Source organism: Hyperolius riggenbachi, chromosome 4, assembly GCF_040937935.1.
Source record: "Hyperolius riggenbachi isolate aHypRig1 chromosome 4, aHypRig1.pri, whole genome shotgun sequence".
NCBI lineage: Eukaryota > Metazoa > Chordata > Amphibia > Anura > Hyperoliidae > Hyperolius > Hyperolius riggenbachi.
The window spans coordinates 260659453-260678534 of record NC_090649.1 but is presented as its reverse complement, the minus strand read 5'-3'; the positions used below and the strand labels follow the sequence as shown (position 1 = coordinate 260678534).

The 19082-nt window shown below is 43.3% G+C and overlaps 1 protein-coding gene across 18 annotated transcripts in view; it reads right to left on the bottom strand.

Moving 5' to 3' along the window:
• Window positions 1–19082, bottom strand: part of KLHL32 (kelch like family member 32) — a 494024-nt gene that overhangs the window by 1606 nt on the left and 473336 nt on the right. For 15 of the 18 annotated variants that reach the window (XM_068231188.1, XM_068231189.1, XM_068231186.1 and 12 more), the window contains 2 exons: window positions 8940–9132; window positions 6128–6222 (listed from right to left, as the gene is read on the bottom strand). In XM_068231188.1, coding sequence (XP_068087289.1) covers window positions 6128–6222; window positions 8940–9132 — 288 coding nt within the window. Of the gene's footprint in view, window positions 1–6127; window positions 6223–8939; window positions 9133–17839; window positions 18108–19082 lie in introns of those variants that run through there. The other 3 variants (XM_068231201.1, XR_011019321.1, XM_068231200.1) reach the window with 3 other exon arrangements.

Sequence of the window (19082 nt, the reverse complement as noted above, 5' to 3'; positions counted from 1 at the left end):
TTAAAGAGACTCTGAAGCGAGAATAAATCTCGCTTCAGAGCTCATAAATAGCAGGGGCACGTGTGCCCCTGCTAAAACGCCGCTATCCCGCGGCTAAACGGGGGTCCCTTCACCCCCAACCCACCCCCCGCAAAAGTGTGTCGTAAAAAGGTCGCAGAATTTCCCTTCCTGGAGGCAGGGCTAACGGCTGCAGCCCTGCCTCCAGTCGCGTCTGTCAGCGGCGCATCGCCGCCTCTCCCCCGCCCCTCTCAGTGAAGGAAGACTGAGAGGGGCGGGGGAGAGGCGGAGATACGCGCTGACAGACGCGCGTGGGGCAGGGTTGCGGCGGTTAGCCCTGCCCCAACCAGGAAGCGCTCCCCGGGTGTATCGAGGGGGATTTGGGGGTGAAGGGACCCCCGTTAAGCCGCGCTATAGCTGCGTTTTAGCAGGGGCACACGTGCCCCTGCTATTTATGAGGTCTGAAGCGAGATTTATTCTCGCTTCAGACTCTCTTTAAAGAGAATCTGTACTCTAATATTCTTACAATAAAAAGCATACCATTCTATTCATTATTTTCTCCTGTGCCCCTCTGTGCTGTTTCTGCCACTCTCTGCTGCAATCCTGGCTTGTAATTAACAGTTTTAGGCAGTGTTTACAAACAAACTAACCAGCTTCTAATAGGCTCAGCTAAGCATAGTGTATGAGTCATTCAGAGTATGCAGGGGGCCTGCAGAGGGTGTGTATCGCTTCTACCAATCACAAGCAGCCCTGCACATTCCACACAATCAAGCTTTAGCCAGACAAACAGGACAGAGGAAAGATACATTGATTTATTACAGAGACAATGCAGTTAGGAAAGACTGCAGTAAGCCAGAGCAGATTAGAACAGGCATAGGAACTTATAGGATAGAAGAACTAAGGCTAAAAAATTTGTTACAGAGTCTCTTTAACGCATATCTGAGGTGAGGAGAAGAATATGGAGGAAGACATGTTTTTTTTTTTTTTTTAAACCATGCAAATTTCCCTGCTGATTCTCTTCCTCTAAGGGCCCTTTCACACTGGTTGTGTTCCATTTTGTTTTTGAAAAGGCTTGTGATTTTGTAAATGCAAGTACAGTAAATGTACATTGTGGGAATGCATTCATACTGAATATATTTATGATTTTCTTAAAAGGCAATCGTAGTTTGGCTGCATTTTTCCTTCGTTTCGCAAAATATGAATTGCACGCATTTTACATTGTTTTGCGGTTTTTGGTGTGAAAGCCATAACTTTTAAGGTATAGACCCAGGACAAGCATGCAGATCAGGTGCCTTGACTAAAGTCTCACATTATTACCTGCATGCTTGTTTCGGGTGAGTGATTCAGACACTACTGCAGCTAAAGAGATCAGCAGGGCTGCCAGGCAATTGATATTGTTTAACGGAAATAAATATGGCAGACCATATGCTCACTTCAGGTTACCTTTAACTACCTAACCACCGCGTCACGCCAATTGGCGTGAACGCGGCGGTAGCCCTAGGACTGCCTAACGCCAATTGGCGTCAGGTCCTGGAGCCGGCTACTGCAGGAGATTGCGCGCATCTCCTGCTTGAGGGGTGGAGCTCCGCCCCTCCTTCAGTCTCCGAGCGGCGATTGTTGTCTATTTACTGTGTACGGCGCTGTGATCTGCAGCAGCGCTGTACTGGGAACAGCCATGTGACACGGCTATCCCCTCCATAGGCTGAATAGTGATCCGCGGTCATAGGCTGAAGCCTATGACAGATGTTCATGCTGATTGGCTGGCTGGCGGGAGGGAGCAGTATTAAAAAAAAAAAAAGACAAAATAAAACAAACATTTATTTAAAAAAAATACACGGGGGGGGGGATATGATCCCACCAACAGAGAGCTCTGTTGGTGGGGGAAAAGGGGGGGGGATCACTCGTGTGCTGTGTTGTGCGGCCCTGCAGCTTGGCCTTAGGGCCTATTTCCACTATCGCGAATTCGCATAGCAATACAAGTGAATGGGACTGTTTCCACTTGTCAGGATTCCTTTGCGTTTTTCTGTGCAGAAAAAAATTCGCATGGCAGAGCCATCAGAATTCGCATACCACTATGCAAATCGCATACAATGTATTTAACAGGAAATTCGCATTCGGTTTGGGTATGCGAATTTTCATGCGAATTCGCATAGAAACAATGGAAAATCACACCAGCACTGCCATGGTTAATTTCGCATACATCGTCATCCATGCGAATTCGCATGAAAATTCGCATAGACCCGCATGTGAAATTCACATCCGCATGCAAATTTTTACCGCGGCAATACGCACCGCACAAGTGGAAATGCAGCCTTAAAGATGCAGTGACCAATTAAGTAAAATATAGGCTAGTCTTTAGAGGGGGGGTTTAACACTGCAGTCCTCAAGTAGTTAAGGCTACTTTCACGCTGGTGCGTTGCTTCAGACAATATAATTGCATTGCCGGCGCAATACAGTTACAGTGTAATGGTACATTCACATTGGCAGTGCAATGCCACAGCTCCGTTGGGCATAACATGATGCATGTAGTGTGGTACCAAATAACATATGTGCTAATAGTGGCAGTGAAGCATACTGTACTGTATGCATCGCACCATATGTATAATGCAGAATGCTATATTGCCTCTTTGTTATGACCCTGCTTTTGCATGATGTATAATGCAATGCCCCAGTGGTAAAGTAGCCTGAGCCAAACAATGATTAAGTATTCCACATGACATCTCTCAACTTTATATGTAGCTTCATAATGACATCTCAAAAGTTGCACCATCATGACACAAACTGGAATCAAGTGTAAAGGACATAAAAGTCAGTAATAGAAGGGGCAGGGGTTTGTCTTGTAAATCTTAAGTTTAACCTCCCTGGCGTTCTATTAAAGAGGAGCTGTTAGGTATAAGGTCTCAGAGAAAATAAACACATATATCAGTAGCTAAAGATTGGCTGTACTTACATTACATATGCATTTCACTGTCCACGTTTGGATTTCACAGAATTTGTATATAGTATATGCAGAGAATGATGCTCCTGACAGCCCATGGCAGGTTCCATGTTTGTGAAGCCAAATGTGTCGTCATGTCCTGCCTGCTTCTGATCACAGAACAGCTCGTACAGAATAACACAGTGTGCAGTGAATATTAATGAGCCATGTGGCTAGGAACAATAGCGGACTCCTGCAGAGTAATCTTCCCGGAGATTTATCTGTGCTGTGAGTTTAGAAGCTGCTGAAACTTGATCCCGTCTTCTCCTTAGCAGCCGAGGGGAGGGCCCCAGAATGCTTTGCAGTATGGAATGCGGCTTGCGTCCTCCTTAGGAGCTTAGCTTTGGTGATAAGCACACATTAAATGTAAGAGAGATTTTTATCTTTAGTAATGTCTTTTGGCTTCTGTCTAAACTGTTTAACACAGGAGAATAGAGGTTTAAATTAGCTTCTGCAGCCTGACAGTTACTCTTTAAGATCGCCAGGGCGGCTGCGGGAGGGGTTTTTTTTTTATAAAAAAAAAAATCTATTACATGCAGCCAACTAAAAGTTGGCTGCATGAAAGCCCACTAGAGGGCGCTCCTCATGTGTAAGTAACAAGAAAGGCCGCGATATGCGACCTTTCTTGTTTTTCTTTCCTCGTCGCCATGGCAACGAGCGGAGTGACGTCAGCCGACGTCCTGACATCAGACGCCTCCGATCCAGCCCTAAGCGCTGGCCGGAAGTGATTGGTCCGGCTGCGCAGGGCTCGGGCGGCTGAGGGGACCCTCTTTCGCCGCAGCAGAGCGGCGGCGATCAGGTAGTGCACACGCGGCTGGCAAAGTGCCGGCTGCGTGTGCACCTTTTTATTTGAAGAAAATCGACCCAGTAGGGCCTGAGCGGCACCCTACCGCTAAGGAGGTTAAGCTGTACCTGAAATGGATTTAATTAAATATGCCCCAGAGAACGTTTCATGCTAATCAAATGTTAGTTCTACTCCAGTAATGTGAAATTGAATGTTAATGAGAATGTTCTTTACATTTCATTTTGTAGCCAGTTTACGGTTTGTGAAATTTTGACAATTTTAAAACTGTAAAACAGCATCGCCGAATGTTCCTGTATGTATAATTAGCTGTGCGGGGAGTCAACTTATGCTACATACACACTGGAAAGATAAATGAAAGATATCAGACCAATTTTACTCCCTTCCCTGTAGTGAGAACATACTCTACATCAGGGGTCTCAAACTCGCGGCCCTCGATGCAATATTTTGTGGCCCTCGCCGGCAAAAGCTTCCTGATAGTTCGCTTCAGTGCTCCCAAGTAATCTGCCGCATCCCCGCCGCTAAAAAGGGCTGCAGAGCCCCCAAATCGCCCGGGGGCAATCCGCCAGCATTTCCTGGAAGGGGCAGAGCTTTCAGCATCAGCTCTGCCCCTCCTGACCTCGTTTTTCGGCGGGGACACGGTGGATTACTTGAAGCGAACTAGAAGGTAAAATAGGCAAAATAGTTTTCTTCAGTGTGAATTTGATTTAGAAATAAAACGCAATGCAGGGGGGGGGGGGATGCTGATTGTGAAATCCCTTATGCGGCCCAGCCTCATCCTGACTTTGCCTCCTGTGGCCCCCAGGTAAATTGAGTTTGAGACTCCTGCTCTACATAGTCTATTCTATTGGACTGAACTCCCCATCAAATAAAAATCTTTGCAAGATGCTGCACACAAAGATGCTGCACACATTCAAAAGATCAGTATCTGCAAAAGATCTGTTCCTGCAAAATGCATTCATAGTCTATGATATCTGCAGATCCTCATACACACCTTGACATTCATCTGCAGATCAGATCCACCAGGATGGATTTTCAGATCTGCAGATGATTGTCAGATATGCAGATGAATGTCTGTTAAACAAGGTGTGTATGATGATCTGCAGATATCATAGACTATGAATGCATTTTGCAGGAACGGATCTTTTGCAGGAACTGATCTGTTGAATGTGTACAGCATCTTTGTGTGCAGCATCTTGCAAAGATTTTTATCTGATGGGGAGTTCAGCTCAATAGAATAGACTGTGTAGAGTATGGCTCTCATACTACATGGAAGGTGATAAAATTGGTTTAATGCTGGGAATACACGGTTAGATAGTTTCTTATCAATCGAGCCGCTGATGGCTCGATTGATAATTTCCGACAGGTCCGATCAGCGAGGCGAACAATTCCCTGCTCGACACACGCAGGCGGACAATGGAAAGGAAATGAGAGGAAGATAAGGAGCGCCCGCGGGGACGAGCGGGGATCGATCCAGGTGCGAGTGGGGACGAGCGGGGATGCGCCGGGATCAAGCAAGCGGCTCGATCCGGAGCATAAATCTAACCGTGTATTCCCAGCATAAGATCTTTCATTTGTCTTTGAAGTGTGTACACACCATTAGCCTGCTGGTGCACTTGATGCTGATCAGATGACTATAACAGTCTGACACCAGTTTGAAAATTATTAGAATAGAGTACCAATTATAGTCAATGGGCCTGTTTTCACTAGCTCAAAAATGTGTGCGGTGTGCTGCGCAGAAACAATCTGCACAGCAGAGCCATCGGAATTTGCACACCGCAAGGCTAGTGCGCGATTTGCCTGTAATGTAATTGATAGGAAAATCACATGCATTTTTCCATGCATTTTCACGTAAAAACCAATGTTGATGCATACCGGCATTGACATGGTTAAAATTGCAAACTGCGAAAAATCCGCATACAAACACATACAAATCCATTTCTGCATGCGGATTTGTTTGTGTTTTCCGTACCTGAATCGCACCGCACTAGTGGAAACATAGCCTTAAAAAAAAAAAACACCTGAGCAGATGTGTTACTAGTGCTCTGCCTTGAATACTCAAAATACGGGTACAGCACAGTTGTTCACTTTCCACTGGCAAAGTTTATACACAATAATGGTAGGATGGTTGATATTCTACCACTTGGCGCATTGCAACAATCATGCTAAATGAGTCCCACATGCAAAAGATCAATATACCATAGTAATTGTTTTTCCCCCTAAGGAAATGGCTGCACCATATCCTTCTTATTTCATATTTAACCTATTGTTTAATGTTCCTATTGGTATGGCCCTCACCTTTCAGGCTAATATATATACGCATATTGTTTAACGCTGTATTAAGCACTTACTTGTATGCAAGCCAATGATTCATTTGTCCAGATCGAATAACCACCAACCAGGTAAATCCTTCCATTGTGTACTGCAACTCCAGATTCATTTTGTCCTGTAAAATTAAGCACAAGTTCATGCTTACAAGAGGAGAATGGCTGATATTTATAGTACACCTGAAGTGAGAAATGTACCTCAGTAGTTTGAAGCCTCTGAATGGTCCAGAGACTTCCCAGACCCTTGTAGAACTTACTGTTCTAGTGCAGGGTCCTTCTTCAGCTGCTGGCCATGGACAAATGCATCTGGACTGGGCATGAGCAAGAAAGGTTTAAGCATGCCCAGTAGAACAAAGCTGCTCGTGCACTACTTCTCCAAACCCCCCCTCCCCCCCCTTCCTGTCTCTCAGCGAGTGCTTCTTGCTACTGGATATGTGTGACCTTACACGTGTGCTGAATACGCTCATACACATCGGTGCTTCTGACCATTTGACTTGTGTGTGTCAATTAGGTTTAGAGGGACCCAGCTGGAACAGTGGGCTGCAGGAGGATATGGCCTTTGGACCATCCAGAGGGTATCCACTACTGGAGTAACTTTGTTTTTCTTATACAAACTTTAGGTACCCTTCAGGTATGGTAACAAAGCACCACCATGCTATTTTACAAGTAGTTATCCTAAAGAAAAATAGTCGTTCAAACTACCGCAAAATGTAGATGGCTATAATGTACAATAGGCATCTTTTTTAATTGCCCTAATATTTGGCACAACTGTAATCGACATTTTTTGGGTACAGTATTAATGTTCTATAACTAGTAAGGTTACTTTCACACTGGGGCGTTGTCAGACAGTTTAATCTCATTGCTGAAATTTGCAATGATTTTCTATGGGCCTGTTCACATGCATCCCCTTGTACCATTTACATTTCCATCCATCTAATGAATGGCACACATCTGCCATTGAGTGGCAGCGGATCCTTTAATGGTCAAAAGCACACCACATAGTGGAAAATGCATGGAAAATAATAGTATAGGGGCCACACGAAAATCACATTGTGTTTTACAATACGATTTTATGTGCATTTTTTAAAATTGCCCCTCTGACTGGCAGAGAAGGTGGAGTCAACAGCAACAGAACAGGCATGGTTTGCTATTGCAGGATGTGTCTTTACATGGGGGAGAGCTGTGGGGGGTACTGGATGGGAAGTATTTGGGTCTGAGCAGAGAAACGGAAGCAGCACCACACTGAACAGTATACTGTAGTATCTGGAAACACAGGCTGCATCTCTTAGGTGAGGCAGGCTGCTGTTCTGGTGCGAGAGAAAGATAGAGGTGCAGGATGCTGCATCGGCTGTTTACAGAAGGTGTAACTACTGGCACACTTGTTGCTTTATAATGTTATTGGAGATACTCGCTGATTTATATTATTATTGAACCCGCTGCTTTATAATTTTTATTTTATGGAGCAACATTCTTTGCTTTATAATGTTATTGGGGGGACACATGCTGCCTTATGTTAGTGGCGTTGCACACTGCTCTATTATTATTATTATTACTAATCGTATTTATAAAGTGGCAACATATTATGCAGTATTGTGAACATACTGTTTAATAGGGAGAAATATTGTTATTACTGTGTACTTAGATAGCACTGACCCTCTTCTGCAGAGTACATAGCCAGGTCAATGGCTGTCCTCAGAGGAGATCACAATGTAATCTCTGCCACAGCCTAATATCCTGCCATATTAGTATTATGTATTTACATAACATTGGCATCTTCCACAGCACTCGAGTACAGTAGTTTAATGTCCTACCATATTAATATTATGACCTCTTCTGCAGCACACAATCTAATCTCTACCATAGTCCTCTTCCTGTTTGCTGCCATGTCACTGGTGCCTGCTGCACTTGTCCTGCACAGGGCCCATTGTTGCTTTTTCCCATGTACTGTTACATGCAGAATAAAGAACAGATGATTGAAAAAAAAAAAACCTTTTTCTCTACTCTTTCATCTATGGACTGGCACTATTACACTGCCAAATCTACTGATGCAATGAGGATTATATGCATTCTGGTGCCTGCACCTTCCCTGTTAATCTACCCACATACTGTTGCTACTCTCCTTCCTTATGCAGAGTGATGCAGCAGGAAAGTATGGGGGGGGGGGGGGGGGAGAGACACACAACAACTTTTCACTGAACACTGCCCTCTCTTGTGTCCCTGGTGCTGACATAAATATGTTGGGAGAGAGCCAGTGGCTGCCAGAATGGAACAGGTAGCCATGTTTTCCCATACTTCCATGATGCATGGGAAGGCAGAGTAATGGGAGATCAGGCCATATGGAGAGATGCTGTGTGGATCTGGTGCCACCACAATCATCTAACACACATCCCTGCTGTGGGGGAGACAAGTGAACTAAAAATAAACTTTTTTTTTTAGAAAGGCATTTGGGGGAGGGGGGGGGGGGTGGTATAATTTTGTATTAAATAAAATGAGTACATTCCTCCATTTTTTTGTGATTTGTAACTTTTATATTTCTCAGCAAGTACAATCAGAGGAGAGAATCCTGCTGATAAGGTCGCACATTTTCCCTTCCAGGTCCTCTTGTAAGTACAGGAGCACTATTGTGTTCACTGACAGCTCATGTATGTTTCCACATGGTGTATTTCTATTTTGTTAAAAGCAATCCTTGCAAAATAATGCATTTGTTCATAACACAATGATTTATATGCATTTTATTAACACACCTTTATGGAGGTTAATTGTAATTAAACAGGGAATAGTGTACATTTTATAGGTGGAAAACAAATGTCTAGGTAAATTAGAAAGCCATACTCACCTGTAAGCATATTGAAATTGCAGCGTGTCCACTGGTCCGTGGCAATATTATAGGAATCTATGTGCCGCACCAATATCCTGTCATTATTGTAATCTAAATCGTTTCCTCCCATGACATAAAGCTTTCTCTGCACGGCTGCCATGGCGTGGTAAACCCTCCGCTGCAGCATGGGGCTGCGACTAATCCACTTATTCTGAGGAGACACAAATACAAGCCGTTGCTGAGGCTTCCTGCATTCACAAGCAACTTCACATAACAAGATTTATATTTAGTTACACACAAATGATATTGATGGGCATGTTCACTATATCACTGAGCCACTGGGAAAAAATACTAAGCGCCCGATCTTCATACAGTATAGTCAGTTTAGATATAAGTACAGTAATGTATTATGTGAAGAACTACAGATTTTTTTTGTACATGGAAGTCATTGAGGTGCTACTAATTCTCTTTTCACTTAACCATTACGCTATAGCTTTTTTTTTTTTTTTTTTTTTTTTTTTTTTTTTTGAGGCGCTACTAATTCTGAGCTAATGCTAATTGTCAAGTCAAATGCAGCAGTCTATTTCCAAGCTGCATGACTGAGTGAGATTGCTGCTTGTGCAGTGTGCTTCCTCTGTCCATGGCATCCTAAAGAGACTTAACATTTCTGAAGTCCTGAGGAAGGAGCTGTATAGAATCTGAGGAATAAGCAGGGCTTTACAGTGGATTGCTAAACAATGCTGTTTGTAAGTGCCCATCCTTCCTATGACAGAAAAGAGCCTCACACAATCTCTCCACTAACTCCCATACAGGCATGGGCTCACAAGTACTCCAAACAGCTTGCACGCGTTGCTAGCCTCACTACGTGCACTTCCTCATTCAACCCGGAAGTGGTGGTGAGGCTTGCAACATGTCCAATAGGACGCGTGCAAGCTGGTTGGAGCGCAACCTATACGACGGACTTATGGATAAATAACCCCTTCAGATCCAGCAGCACACCTGAGGCAATTAAGCCTCATTTAGATCACGAATTTGAGCGCTAAGGCACTCGTAAGTACTCGTGAGCCCATGCCTGCTCCCATATCAGGGCTTTTTTTCATGGGCAGTTGAACTGTGTGCTTAGCAAGCAGTTACAAGACAGCAGTTAGTAGTTGCCAGGCAGCAGCAAGCAGTTGTGAGAGTTTGAGAGGCTTTTCACTACCTATAAACTGCTTGTGGAAATGGGGTCTTAGTTATGCAGACAGCTGAAGTAAGTCATGTATTACATGAAGATATGTTCACAGCCTGCCAGCAGTCTGAACCACAGTATGGCCTAGTGCACACCGGAGCGTTTCCGCTGCGGTTTGCGATCTGCTTGCGGGTGCGGATCCGCTAGGGTAATGTATTTCAATGGGCTGGTGCACACCAGAGCGGGAGGCGTTTTGCAGAAACGCATACTCCTGGGCTGCTGCAGATTTTGGATTGCGGATGCGTTTCTGCCTCAATGTTAAGTATAGGAAAACCGCAAACCGCTCTGAAAAACGGCACTTCAGAGCGGTTTGCCAGGCGTTTTTTGTTACAGTAGCTGTTCAGTAACAGCTTTACTGTAACAATACATGAAATCTACTACACCAAAACCGCAAAACGCTAGCTGAAACGCTGCAGAAAAAGAAGAAAAAGCGTTTCAAAATCTGCTAGCATTTTGCGGATCTGCTAGCGGTTTTTGGTGTGCACTAGGCCTATGATGTATTCCAGTCAACAGCTGAACACTGGGGTTGATCAATGAGATGCAAATAAGTCCAAGCCGATGCAGAATTATGCAATATTTTAAAGAAAACATGCAGTGAGCGGCGTGTGGAGGCTGCCATAGTTATTTCTATTTAAACAATGCAAATTGCCTGGCTGTCCTGCCTCTTATATTTTTAGCCATAAACCCTGAACAAGCATGCAGGAGATTGGATGCATTCTTGTTTCAGGTATCTGATGTAGACACTACTGCAGCCAAAGAGGTCAGCATGAGGTCAGAAAACTGGTATTGTTTAAAAGGAAATACATATGGCAGCCTACATATGTCTCTCTCTTCAGATGTCCTTTAATGTAAAAGTGTGTAGCTTAAATATGGGTCAAATTAATAATATTTACCTCGGCAGAGGGGAGCCTCTGAGTTTTGTCAGAGGCTTCCCTGTCCTCCTCTGCCAGGCCTTTCCAGCACTGAGCCCCCAGAAAATCGCGGTCATGCACCTGCACTGAGCAGTAACACAGACTCACTTGGACTTCAGCTGAAAAAGTCGAGCCCAATTAGGTCCATGCTACCTCAACTGCATATGTGCAGAATAGGAGCACAGCTCCATTACCAGGGAAAACATCAGAAGGCCAGAAACCCACTAGGATCGCTTTATAAGCACTAGTGAATTGAAAAAGCTCTTGCTAATGCAATGCTATGGATTTTTATAAAAATCACACCGCTCATGTGTGATCACACCCATAGCATTACATTAGTAAGTGCTTTCTCAAAGCACTCAAAAGATCACTTCTAGTGGGTTTCTGGCCAAATACTGGACAGCTTGGCAAGTAATGACAATTCTCCCGTGCAGTGAAGTGTTCAAGACCAGCTTTGACAAGGAACACCAACGTTGTGGGAAACTTTGGACAGGAGACAGAGAGCAATGACAATAGAGAAAGGATAGTGGAGTTGTGTCTAGCAAATAATTTGGTCATCACAAATATTCCCACACAAACCAGAGAATACAGTTCGGTCCATAAATATTTGGACAGAGACAACTTTTTTCTCATTTTGGTTCTTCAGAATATGCGGTCAAGGAGCTCTCCATGCATGTAAAAGAAGCCATCCTTAAAGAGAACCCGAGGTGTGTTTGAAGAATGTTATCTACATACAGAGGCTGGACCTGCCTATACAACCCAGCCTCTGTTGGTATTCCAAACCCACTAATGTCCCCCTGCACTCTGCAATCAGACATAGATCACAGCCGCGCTGTGCCTGCTGTGTTTACATCTGTAGTGTCAGTCTCAGCTGCTCCCCCGCCTCCTGCAGAGCTCCGGTCCCTGCCCCCGTCCCTTCCCTCTAATCAGCGGGGAGGGAAGGGAGGCAGGCGGGGACTGGAGTTCTGCAGGAGGTGGGGAGAGCAGCAGACTGACACTATAGAGAAAAACACAGCCCACTGCGACATGCTGTGTGTCGACAGCGAGGCTGTGATTTATGAGGGATTGCAGAGTGCAGGGGGACCTTAGGGGGGGGGGGGGGGGGTTGGGATAGCGACAGAGGCTGGCCTGTATAGGCAGATCCAGCCTCTGTATGCAGATAACATTCTTCAAACCCACCTCGGGTTCTCTTTAAGCTGCAAAAACAGAAAAAACCCATCCAAGAAATTGCTACAACAGTGGCAAAATCTACAGTTTGATACATCCTGAGAAAGAGAGCAAACACTGGTGAACTCAGCAATGCAAAAGCAACTGGATGTCCATGGAAGACAACAGTGGTGGATGATCTTCAGTGTTCTCCCCAGAATTTTTTTCCAGCCGAGTGGCATGAAATAGTAGCCGGGTGGGTCGAGATGAAAATGCAGGGCAACTCTGCTTACAACATAGGAGGAGGTGAGCAGATGACAGCCGGGGTGGTCACCAAATCTATCTGGGTGGACCACCCGGCTAAAAGAGCCTGGGGAGAACACTGATCTTTTAAATACATGAACTCACAGCGCTAATATAAAGTATCAAACTTTAATAAATAAAATCAAATAGCATAGAATACTTATTCCTTCCACCAATTTAAGCACCTACCCCTTTAAACCACATCAAAGAAACATACAGCATGCATTACCCTTTTAACGACTAACCAAGCTTGGTTTCAATGGTAGATCAAACTGGGGCTTTGAATAGGATTCAAAAAACCATCTATATTCCAAAAGAATTTTTTTGTGTTTAAAATATAAAGATACATTTAAGATATGGCTTGCACAAGGCGCTTGTGCACGAGGACCCTAAGGTCTACTTGTGGAGCTAGCATCAATTCAGTGCGCACAGCACAAGAACAATACTGAGCAATGTCTCACCGTCATACAGCCATTGAATTACTTGAGATGTGCAATCCTCAGAGACATCCATTGCATTTTATAAATTGAGTGCTTGCAAGCCATATATATCTAAAATGTATTTTTATATTTTACACACACAAAAAAATTTGGGAAATAGATGGTTTATTGATTCCTATACTGCGCCCCATTGAAACCAAGCTTGGTTGAAAGGGTATCACATGCTGTGTGTTTCTTTGATGTGGTTTAAAAGGACAGGTGCCTAAATTGGTGGAAGGAATACGTATTCTATGCCATTTGATTTTATTGATTAAAGAAGTTTGATACTTTTTATTAGAGCTGTAGATTCATGTATTTAAAAAGTTTTTCTCTAAGTTCTCAAGGGAGACTGACAGCCTCCTTGGTACAGGTGTCTTTCCTTTAAAAACAGTGGTGGATGATCGCAGAATCATTTCTATGGTGAAGACAAACCCCTTCACAACAGCCAACCAAGTGAACAGCACTCCCCAGGGGTTAGAGGTATGGATATTTAAATCTACCATGAAGAGAAGACTGCATTGAAGTAAATACAGGTGGAGCATTGCAAGGCGCAAGCCACTCATAAGCAGGGCCGGGCCGAGGCAGAGGCTGAAGAGGCTGCAGCCTCAGGGCGCAGTGTAGGAAGGGGCGCACAATTCATTCAGCTGTCATTCCCAGTTGTGTTTGAAGCACAAAGAAATAAGAAAAGGGCATACATAGCAGTGACTGCAAGCCAGATAACTATAGATTAAGGTGTTGGGGATGTTGGATGCCCTGGGGCGCCTCTTAGTCTAATTTCAATAAGTGTGTGACGGCTGGGGCGGGAGGGATGGAGGGGCGCACTTTGCTGTCTCAGCCTTGGGTGCTGAAGGGCCTTGTCCCGGCTCTGCTCATAAGCCAGAAAAGAAAGGTCAATCATAAGCTATAGTGTTACTGACAAAGGCTAGGGAACAATCTTCTTGATGTCAAATGAGGAGTTGAAATAAAATATGACCATTATTTGGTAATAGTAAGTTAAGTACTTTAGAATATCAACCAAACAAGAAGCAGAAAATCAAAAGTCATTTCAAAATTGAAAACCTATCTTGTGAAGAAATAAACAATACTACAGGTGGAAACATGTAAATGCCATGTGCTCACAACTGCAGGAGAAGTCTGGGGAAAGTAGGGTAGAAAATAATATGAAAAGATCTGCCTATTGGGATGATCACACTGAAGAAGTCAAGAAAAAAGATAAGTGAAAGATGTTGGTTCATGGATCTACTAAATACAGTTTTAAAAAAAAGATGGAAGTAGCTAACAAAAATATATTAACATTAAAAAGCGTAACATACCCTACCCTCACACAGAACCCTCTCCTGGTGGTGCCTAACCCTAACCACCCCCCTGGTGGTGTCTAACCTCCACCCCCAGTGTTGCCTAACCCTAACCATTCTCCCTGCAGAAACACCCTTTTACACTTAGAAATCATATATTTGATAGCGTAACATCTGTACATAAAAACGAAATATGACAAAAACTATAACGTTGCAAGCTTCGAAAAAGATAACATACTTCAAAAACATTAATGTTCTAATATTATTAACTATATTATTATTTATTGGGCGCCCTTCTTTCTGATTTTTTTTGCCGTATTAATGATAATTGCAGTAGAGTATGGCAGCACCCTTTTCATTCATTAGCCGCCGGTGCCCTTTTTTCCTGCTACCCCAAAAGTACAGTAAGTATACGTTACAAGCAAAGTACAGGTGCAGTACAAAGCTAACGGTACCTGGATCTCATACGGCTCTCACTTGTGCCCCATCGACTGAGCAAAAAAACAGCCCGTCTAATTAATATTTGATTAGAATAGCCATCTTACATGCCAAAGTCTTAATAGATTCATTTTCTTTGTTGTTTATATAGAATCGAACATCTATTCTAGAACAAAAAAATATTGTGCAGTGTATGAGTGCCTTAATAGTCTAGGTTTTAGAAATCAGCCACAGACAGAACACAAAAGTGAAGCACTCTGCTACAACCATATTTAACCTATTATTAGTAGATTATCCCTCTATTAGACTGATAACAGTGGGGTAGGACATAAATTCCCTATCTGTAGGGATAGCCATTCTATGGTGATGCAAAGAATCAGGCTTGATTTTGCTGACCAATTTCTGTTGTATTAAGCTATAACAAGAAGTCTCTTGCTCATTCTCACCCCCTCAGATGAAATAATATTCAGGTTTGGTTGGGATGATCCTGCTAGTTAATACTGTATTCTCTGGTCTGTGCTAAAACTGGCTAATGTCTGATCATGTTAAACACATTTAACTTGCCCTGAACGTCTGCCAACAGCTTTACTTTAGAGCTGTCAGAACAGTGGTCAGGTGGACTTTTGTACTTTGGCTATAATTTCATTTTGCCATCTTATACCTTCTCTTTTCAGTTCAGGTTCAGCCCATGGGAAATGTACAATCAGGCTAAGGTAGTCAAAGCCGCATAGAAGGAAGCAGGACATATAGCACATCCCAAAAATGTACAAATAAAGGATATCTGAAGAGAAAAATAATCAGTTTTTATACATACCCAAGTAGAGGGAAGGCTCTGGATATCATAGAGCCGTCCAGGTATTCAGTCTGTTCCCACACCGCCCTTGGGGGTAGCTATTCAGCCTGGTAGGTCAAACAGCTCTTTGGCACTACTCGGGCAGCCTTCCGAAGTAGTCGTATCCACAGGTGCTTCTGAAGACAAGTGCAACTGTACTGCGCATGCACTAGACCAGGCTTGCACATGCGTAGTACAGATGCGCTCGTTTTCGGAAGTACTCGGGTAGGCAAGCAGTTCTAAAGGTTGCAAGATCCGTGCCTCCACTGCCATCGGAGTTGTCCAGGGCCTTTCCTCTGGATAGGCAAGTACTAAAATTGAAGTCATTTTTTCTTGCTTCAGATTTCCTTTAAGGAAGCTTTCACAGTTACTTTAGTGGTGATGTGCAACATTTTCTGACAGAATAACACACAGCAAACGAGGTGCAAGCGTAAAGTCTGTGGACTGTATGCTGCACTGTACAGGTCCCATTGCAGCGACAGGCTGCAGTGCAACTATACAGCAATGTTGTTACGCAATCCTATTTTTCAGGATGTGCAATGTATATAGTGTGAAAGAAGCTTGATCGTTCTACATAGGCCTGTATATATTTATAAAAGGTGCCTACACATCTTTATCTTCCAAATGCAAATATGAACGTTGAACACCAACGTTAAAGCTATGACAGGCCAAAGCTGAGAGACCTTCTCTGGAAAAGGAATTTGGGGGGTTATGAAGATGTTAAAATAGAATGAGTAGGAGTCTCCTGAGTTTGTTTCAGCAGGTCAGCTTCAGGCTTGCTATACGTATATGACCATCTCTTGCATGTCTTTTCAATCACTGTAGTTCACATACATGATTCCTTAAGAAATACACATATCTCTTATGCATTTCATTTTCATGACTCTGTAACCATAAACAAGTGAGCTCCAAAAATCCAGTAGTACAATAACTAGATCAGGAATAGGAAATATTGTTTTACATCATTAGTTCTCAGTCCCGAGACGCAGAGATAAAGATGGCATCTGATTTGCAAAGTATCTGTGTGTCCCCTGATTACAGCATTCTTTTCCTCTGCTGCAATGCCTGCCAGGTGAACCTCAACAGAAGCAGAGAGGCACAGGGGTCTGAGCAAGGTCACAGCTAAAACGGCAATGTTTGAATACTAATCAGAGATGGGGAAGCAGAGGTCACCGCAGCCTGTCTGCTAGCAGGTAGCTCTGTGCTCTGTGGCAGATGGCAGTCATTACTGACTCTCTACAAAGGGCTTGCTTAAAGCCGTGCCCCAGTGCTCAATGATAGAGTCATTGAGATTCAGAGCGGGTACAAGCAGATGTGGTTTGCCAGAGCCCACTGTAAACAATATGCCAGCAGAATGTAAAAAAAATGAGGCTGTGTGCGCAAACATGAACCAGTCCTCATTTAAAAAAGTTTTGATTATTAACTGTCTGTGTGCTCAGGAGAGCATGCCGCACAATTAGCAGGGGAAGCAGGCACAACAAGCCTGTTTCCCATGAAGTGCGAATGTTTCCAAACACTGAACATACCAACGTCAGTCCTGTTACTTTGCTGCATGAATTATTGCTCACATGGCAGATCCAGTTAAAAAGAATTGCAGCTCTGGCTTTTTGTATATGTAATTATGTAATTAATTAATCCATCAGTACAAAAAGCAGCAATTATGCAAGCAAACTATGATGATCCATGGCAACCAAATGTAATATTTTATTTCGAAGCTTTTGCAATGAAAGATGATTGACTAGTTGTTATTGGTTAGTTGTTAATATCTTGTGCTTTACTGTCTTATTAAACAAACCCATATCATCTTTTGAAGTATTCATTGATATTAAAGGGTGCCTAAACTTAAAAAAAACACAACAGAATTTTAATTTACCTGGGACCTCTTCCAGCCTCCTGCAGTCACCCTGTGCCCTCACTGTCATTCCATGGTCCTTCTGTCAGCCGCAGCACCCCTCCATCAGCCAGGTGATGCAACGAGCCTTACTGTTCATGCACGACGTGGGCTGGGCGTGTCTTCCATTACATTCGATGTGCAGTAGAAATTCTTATGTACTGTGCATGTGCAGAATGCTCCCGTCCACAGAGGCACACGGCCAGGGGTGATGCATACAGCTGGCAGAGGGGCGCTGCAGGTGACTGGAGGATTGTGGAATGACTGAGGGCATAGGATGACTGCAGGGGGTTGGAAGAGGCGCCAGGTAAGTGAAACTGCTGTTTTTCCTCCAGTTGAGGTTCATTTTAGAGGTCAGTATTCAAATACAGTAGACTTCAGTATTAATACAGAGTTTATGGTGTGGGTATAGTGCAGTATTAGGTCAGACAGGCAACAGACAGATGGTGAATTTCCCTCCTTTCAGCTGCTCTTCTGCACCGGCCGGGCTCTTGTTATCACTCGGTACCGGCAGTGGAAGGGCACCCACACGCATGTCGCTGTTCTCTACAGTCGGCTAACACTACCGCATGTCAAGCACTGCCAATTAGCTGCATTTTAACTTCTTCTCGACCGCCATACACCGATGCGCGAGCATTTCCTGCTAGTAAACAGAGCAAGGATCTGTGAATGTAAAGTGAAAAAAATAAATATGATTGTTTTTATTAATAAAAAAAAAGTGCAGCAGCAATCAGATACCAGCAAAAGAAAGCTGGAATAGTGACAAGAAAAGGAGGTCAAAATAATTTGTGTGCTAAGTTGTATGACTGCGCAATAAACTGCTAAAGCTGCGCAGTGCTGAATTGTGAAAAATGGCCTGATCACTAGGGGGGTATAAACCTGTGGTCCTCAAGTGGTTAATTGCACCCAAATTGTGCTTTGGGTGGCAGATAGGATGCTGAACTGCTCGGGAAATGTTCAATTTAGTCAACTATTTTATAAAAAAACTCTCAAGCAATCAGAAACATTTATCTGGCACATTTATTGTATCTGTTGGGGATACAATCACATACAACCCACATAATATTTGGTAATTTTATTTATTTGGAAGCACCAATAGACAAATAATGTATATAAGCATTATATAGGTTGTTAAAATAGGATGCAAAAGCATTGATTCAGATTTTAAACACATAGGAACTACCTGATATAAAAAATAGGACTACCCCAACAGCTGAACAAAAAAAAAACCTGCTAGATGAAATGTAACTGTAGGTTGTTCAGAGGAATTTAAGCCAGCTGTTTTCCAGTCACCCACAGGTAAAGTTCCTGGCTTTGATGGATTTGGAATTCTCCATTATAAAATATTCAGAGAGATTTTTCCCCACACTTCATGAAAGTGTGTAATGCACTGGCTTCAAGAAACACCCCGTGTCACATCCCCCCAGCCTGCCTGAAAGATCAAATATTACTCATGCAAAAGGAGAGCAAAGTTCACCGGTATTATCATCCAGTTACTCTCCTGAATATAAAGCAGATTTAAAGTGATTTTGAAAAGATATTGGCAAAAAGGCTAAAAATAATTTACCTTGCCTCATACACTTCAGTGAAGTAAACTTTGTTCATCAACACAAAATACACCAATATCCATGTACAGTG